The 7,133-nt window shown below is 40.0% G+C and overlaps 1 protein-coding gene across 1 annotated transcript in view; it reads left to right on the top strand.

The window, feature by feature from the left end:
* Window positions 1-371: 371 nt before the first annotated feature.
* GUCY2C (guanylate cyclase 2C) overlaps window positions 372-7,133 on the top strand; it is a 78,128-nt gene continuing 71,366 nt past the window's right edge. Inside the window, exon 1 of the mRNA XM_007967738.3 lies at window positions 372-657. Within this exon, the coding sequence (XP_007965929.1) occupies window positions 441-657 (217 nt within the window). The 5' untranslated portion in view covers window positions 372-440. The remainder of the gene's footprint in view (window positions 658-7,133) is intronic.

Raw genomic sequence — 7,133 nt, 5'->3', positions numbered from 1 at the left:
AAAACCTAAGCACTAATAGTCCCTTGTAGCTGTGTTTTCCTAAAGCCCTTTGACCTTTATTTTCCATTTCACAAAGTTTGTTATGTATGTGATATATTGCCCTCTTTCTCTTTTCCCTCTTCCCAGTGATGCGTCAAAAATTATTGCATTTTTATTGGGTGAGGCCCAGGTAATCTCTGTTTATAGCTCTGACCTTTCTGGGTGCAAACACAAAGTGAACTTTGGTTTATCTCCTGCCATAATGTAGCTGCTAATTACTGGCAAGCAGGCTGTATTCCACGGCCCATGTGACCAGTTGGGCATGACCAGAGAGAAGCGTGGGGAAGAGTGGGCTGAGGGAGTCCACTAGAGGCTGACCATCTGGATTCCCTGCCTCCCAAGGAGCCCAACAGAGCAAAGCAAGTAGGCACAAGGAGTATGGTTCTAACGTGATCAGGGCCATGAAGACGTTGCTGTTGGACTTGGTTTTGTGGTCACTGCTCTTCCAGCCTGGGTGGCTGTACCTGACTTCCCGGGTGAGTCAGAACTGCCACAATGGCAGCTATGAAATCAGCGTCCTGATGATGGACAACTCAGCCTTTGCAGAGCCCCTGGAAAACGTGGAAGATGCAGTGAATGAGGGGCTGGAAATAGTGAGAGGACGTCTGCAAAACGCTGGTAAGAAAATGTTAATAGAATCCTCCTCCACTCTGTTACTACCTCTGGGGACAAAATGTTGCTAAGCAAAGACTTTGTGTTCTTTGTCTGATCACACAACTTTCTCTAAGGGCTGTCCCTAAACCTCTGTTTCATGACAGTAGATCCTTAGAGAGTAGAATTTGAACCCTATTATGCTGTGCTCACTCACACTTCACCTTGCTCTGGGACTACCCCTGACTCAGGAAATGTAAAGTGTTCACGGCAGTGAAATGTCCCAGTTAAAACTGGGTTTAGGCCAGATGTTGTGGCTCACGTCTGTAATCCCAGCACTTTAGGAGGCCAAGGAAGGAGGGACACTGAGCCCAGGAGTTCAAGACCAGCCTGGGCAACATAGCGAGACTCCATCTCTTCAAAAAGAAAATAAATAAAAATAAACTCAGTTTATTGCCCAGTTCCAGGAAGGCATCATGTTTCCTTCTGTACACAGAGGTAAGATTTGGTCTAGACCTAAGATTTCACAGGGATACTAATCAAGAAGATGAATTCAGACAGTCAGTTTCACATAGACACCAAGTCTTTCTTTGCGCCTTTTATCCAAAGACATTTGTCTCTAGACTGTTCACTCTTTTTTTTTTTTTGAGATGGAGTCTCACTTTGTCACCCAGGCTGGAGTGCAGTGGCATGATCTCGGCTCATTGCAAGCTCCACCTCCCGGGTTCACGCCATTCTCCTGCCTCAGCCTCCCGAGTAGCTGGGACTACAGGTGCCTGCCACTACGCCTGGCTAATTTTTGTATTTTAGTGGAGACAGGGTGGCCTGTTCACTCTTTATATTTCCTGTGGCTGTCATTACCAGACATAGTTAATATAAAATATTTGCAATCAAATTCATTGTTGCAGTTCTTCATTGTATCTTTTAGTTATAAAAATAAATTTTATAACATTACATAAAATGTGTAAAATAAAGGGGGAAAAAAAGCATCCATGATTCCCAGCCACCTGGATGTTTCCAGTCTGTTTTCATGTGCTTCTTAGTTTCCTGTTTTTAAGAATGTGGTTGGTGATCACTATGGCATAGAAACAATTTTGAATCCTTCTGGTTCACTTCACATTATTGCACAAGTGACTTTCCTAGAGCGGCATGGCCTTTCTAGTCATCACGTGAATTGATGTGTAATATCCACTGGATATTATGATATCAAGTATGTATCATATCCACTGGATATAAATTACCTAATTTGGGGGATACATATGTTAATATATATAATAATTCTCTGATGTAGGATATTTCATCTGTTTTAAACTTCTCATTATTTTTATAATACTTCAATGAATATTTTCATGTAGTTTTTCTCCATTCCCTGAGATTAGATTACCAGAAATAGACTTACTGAGTCAATGAGTATTTAATGCATCTTAATGGTTATTTGTGGTTTTAAGGATGGTATGTCTTAATTGTCTCTATTTAAAATTCTGTGGAAGTAGGCCAGCTGTTCAGATATGAATAATAAGTTACTTCTGTGCACATACAACATCTCTGCAATTCTGAAACTAGATTCACACGTAAGTGAAAGGATCTGAGCTAGAGCCATAATGGAACGAGGAGGTCATAAAATCCCCTTATTTACCAAGGCAATGTGGCGCAATGGAAAGAACCCTTGATTTGTCGTTTGAGGACCCGGATTGGGATTCCTGCCCCAAAGTTTTCTCTCTCTGTGATCCTGGGTTAGTCTCCCTGAACCTTGGTTTCTTCAGTTACTAAGTACTTGTCATGGGGTAGCTAAGTTCTAGGTACTTCAATTACATCACCTGTTTAATCACCACCGCTCTGTGACGTTAGCATGGTTGACACTGGTTTCACAGCAGGAGTTCAACAACTTTGCTAAGGTAATGTAGGTTGTCTGTTTGAAGTGAAATTCAGACCCACATCTATCTGATCCCAGGGAGTACATGGGTCACTCTTTGGAATCCATCGTAATATCTTTACCCAGTGTGAACTAACTTTCTAACTAAAACAAGGCAGTGGAACATTACGGTTAGAAGCAGATATTTGGAACCTGACAGATCTTGATTTATTTTCCAACTAGAGCATTCTATGACAGGTATGACCTTAAGCACCTAATTTGGAACCTGAGTTCCCACACCTATAAATTAGAATAAGTGGTAGTTACCTCATATAGATAGCATGTGGATTCAATCAGAAAACTCATATAAAGTACCTCCTTCATTGACTGAAACATAGTAAGAACTCAATAAATGGTAGTTTTTGTTGTCGTTGTTGTTATTGTTGAGGACGTTAATGTAGTTGTTTTTATTGTTGCTGTGCTGTTGCTACTGCTAGAACACATTACCAAGCACCTAAATAATTAAATAGTATATTAGTTAGAGCCTTGGTCCCTGACTCATACAACCTGAATTTGAATTCCTACTCCATTATTTACAGCTGAGTGACATTGGGTGCATTGTTTATCATCTCCAGGTTTCACTCATGTCATTTGTAAAATACAGTTATTAGTGGGCAGGTTGTTAAATGGGTCATTTAAGTGGAGAGCTCTATGGAGATGAAGGAATGAGCTGTGATGCTGAGACTTTTACATCTGTTAATGCATTTTGTTGGACAGATATGCATGCATAGTAAACACAAAAGTTACAGATTTTGGAGGGAAAGATAGCTCATGTTCTAAACATGTTGAGCATCATTATTTGGGAAAAATTCTAAGACAATATATCTGAGGATTACATTGAAGAAAAGTGAAAGTTCAGGCATTATAGGTGATGTTCAAAGGGGAAATGACCAGTATTTTTTCTAGGAATCAGAAAAGCTTTGAGGGTCTTGAAGAACATTCAGGATCTAGCGGGAAAGAACATGAAAAAAAGAGATTCCTTCGACTTCATGACATCACCTCCCTGAGGATGTATGGTTCCAAGGCTAATCACATGACCCATACCCTGGGTGTGCTCCCTCATGCTGAGCCGGTCCCACTCCTAGACCCTAGCACAGAGGCTTCAGCTTCATGTTGGTCCATGTTGGTCCAACCCCATCCTTACAGCCTTCGATAGGAAGAGAGAGTTCTGAGCTCATCCCATATTGTTCAGCTTTCCCATCCTCCCAGGAATGAGATATCATTGTGGGACGGACAGTGCTGGTAGGAGAGGATGAAAAGTCGCAGTGGGGGAAATGGCTTATTTTAAAGGTAAACCTTTGATTTGAAGTTATGTCATTGTCCGAAAAATGTTTAGTATTTTCTAGAGAAATCGCTTGAGTTCTGGAGTGATAAAAAGGAAGATATTACCCCATCGAATTAAAAATAAGAGAAAGTAGTACACATAAAAGTAAAATATTGAGAGGCAGCATATTATACTATGCTCCATAGAAGCCGTTCTCAAATATTTTGGTATTAGGACATATTTATTTATTTATTTATTTATTTTTATTATTATTATTTTTTGAGACGGAGTTTCGTTCTTGTTGCCCAGGCTGGAATGCAGTGGTGCAATCTCGGTTCACCGCAACCTCCACCTCCCAGGTTCAAGCGATTCTCCTGCCTCAGCCTCCCGAGTAGCTGGGATTACAGTCATGCACCAACACACCCAGCTAATTTTTTGTATTTTTAGTATAGACGCAGTTTCTTCATGTTGGTCAGGCTGGTCTCGAACTCCTGACCTCAGGTGATCCGCCTGCCTCAGCCTCCCAAAGTGTTAGGATTACAGGCGTGAGCCACCACACCTGGCCTAGGACCTCTTTAAACTCTTTAAAATTATTGAGGGTGCTGAAGAGTTATGTTTATGTGGTTACATGTATCAGTATTGATTGTATTGAAAATTAAAACTGAGAAACATTTTAAACATTTGTTTATAAATTCATCAAAAATAACAAATAAATACCTGTTAGCATAAATAATATTTTTATTAAAGAAAATCTATATTTCTCAAGCCAAAAAAAAAAAAGTGGGTGAGAAGACTGGTTTACACTTTTGCAAATGTCTTTAATGTCAAGCTTAATGGTAGATATCTATATTCTCATATTGGCTTCTACATTCAATCTGTTGCAATAATATATGTCATATAGCCTCTGGAGAACCCTATCATATGCTCATCAGGGAAGGAGAGTGGAAAAAGTAAGGAATGTCTTAGTATAATTATAGAAATAACTTTGACCTCATGGATCCCCTGAAAGGGACTAAGGGTACCTCAGTGGCTCATTCTTTGAGAACTACTGTTCTACAGCATATCAAGTTCTAGAATTAGACTTCCCTAAGTTCAAATCCCTGCCCTACTACTTACTAGCTGTGTAGCCTTAAACAAGTTAATCTACCTCTCCAGACCTCCATTGGCTCATGTTTAAATGAGGATGACAAAATATTACCTTGAAGGATTCAGAGAGGATTAAGTGAAAAAATACCTGTAAAAAATCATAGCCCAAAGCTAGGCATATAGTGAAAGAGATCACCTGGCTGTATTCTGTTAATAAGTGAATGAGGAACTAGGGCTTCAGTAGGGAAGTCACTTGTGTAAGGTCACACTCAACAGATGTTGGTTCCCTTTTTCCCAGGCACTGTGCCGGAGTTTCTCCTTCAGTTTAGCTGTGTCAGTCATGGGCTGCCTGGAGCACTGGATTTTAAAGTGTCATTTTCACTGTCCCTCATGGTGGTAGGAGAGAACAGAGCCCTCATAGAGACAGGAGGTCAAGAGAGTGGAGCGGCAAGTGTGGCCATCTTCCTGTGACTGTGTGCTGCCCTCCACATCACTTTCTGTGTCCTCTTGCAGTGTTCCAAGACCCTCTCCAACCCTGTTTTCTATAGTTCCTCACATACCCTCTGCCATTCCCCCAGGTGCACTGTAGCCTCATTCATTCTGTTCTCCTCATTTCAAATTATCTATATCCTCTCTATTGGCATGAGAATTAAAGAAAATAAAGGGCATATGGGGCTTAGTACTGAAGCTGGCTCATGGTTACACTCAATTAAGTGTGAATTGCTATTAAACCCATCACTCCCCTCTTCTCTTCCATTAAATATCCCTGACTGGTCTAATTACATTGACGTCTCCTATTTGGTTAGTCCTACCAAAGTACTGGCATCTCTCATTAAGCTCTCTTATAAATAAAGTATCAGGGTTTTCAAACTTAAAAAAGCAAGGCACAACTTGCAGCCTAGTTGGTAGACATCTCTCAAGTGGCTGTAGAAGTACAAAGACTCCTCCATTCTTTGAAAGAACAAGTCTCTACCTTTTAAAACATTATTTGTTCAGAAGAACAACTTCTATTATAGACACACTTTGCTCTTTTAAAGGTGTGATTAAAAATTATCCAATTTTACAAACCTGGTATTAACCTCATTTTACATGAGAGGAATTAAGTCAGAGAAATTAAAATGGCTTGTACAAGAACACATAAGAAATCACTCATAATCCCAGACTGTGGACTGAGGTTTCCAGACTCCCTGTGGACTTGACAAACTTAAGAACATCTCTGCTTAGGAATCAGACATTTGTCCTGATTATTTTTTAATGGAAGGAACCAAAATGTAATAGACAGATTGAGGTCAAATGGTTCTGCTATAACCTTCTAAAACGTGGTGCCTAGCAATCCCCAGGGATATCACCGGCAAGACCCTCGCTTTCATCTAAATATGGGAGTTCTCCATTATACAAAGACCCCAAGCCAGAATGAACATAATTCACTTTGGCTTTGGGAGTAGCCCACAGAGGAAATGCCTAACACGAGGAATGGTGTTCTGGTCAGTAAGGCCAGCCATCCTTGTGACCAAACAGATATTTCAAAGAGATGCTTGTTTTCAATTTATAAGAGGAGAAATGTGTGAGCCAGAGTGAAATCCAAACAAAACTCTCATCTAATTTAAGATGCAAATGAACACATTTTTGTTTTCTTTATCCTTGATGAAAAACATTTTAAAGTAAGAGGGCGTGTTTTAAAGACAAAGGGGTTTTCTGGAAATTTTGTAATGTTACACAATCTCCTTCCCTGTCTACTAAGAAAGAAAACAGAATTTTGCAGCACCTTCTTTGGGAAAAATAGATGACAGTTAGACTGTTAACCATGTTCATTTCATGTGAGAAGTGTGGCCACGGCTGCAGGGAACTTCCTGAGGGCATGCAGGAAGTATTTTTCTCATCGTCTATTTACTCTGTGTCTTGAATGCTCCAGGAGAGACAGGGGCTAAAGATTGTAATACAGCAAGATTCGTTGAGAACAAATAATCATACCCATTGATAAATTTTGGATTTAACACTTTGATGCATCACTAAGCTGGTAAAAGGCCATTCCCTCATGTATGAGTTTTTATTTGAGATATCAAAAATGTATAATTGGTTTAGGATGAGACAAACATGGCTTCAATTTCAGATCACTATTTACTGCATATGGGACTGTGGTAAGACAAACTCAATAAAGCTTTTGTCTTAGGCTTTGATTTGTAGAAAACTGACCAAGACACCCCTTTTGAGCAAGAATGGTAAATCTGAGACACAGATGTG

Source organism: Chlorocebus sabaeus, chromosome 11, assembly GCF_047675955.1.
Source record: "Chlorocebus sabaeus isolate Y175 chromosome 11, mChlSab1.0.hap1, whole genome shotgun sequence".
Taxonomy (NCBI): Eukaryota; Metazoa; Chordata; class Mammalia; order Primates; family Cercopithecidae; genus Chlorocebus; species Chlorocebus sabaeus.
Note: the sequence above shows the minus strand (reverse complement) of the source record. Positions and strands in the feature narration are given on the sequence as shown.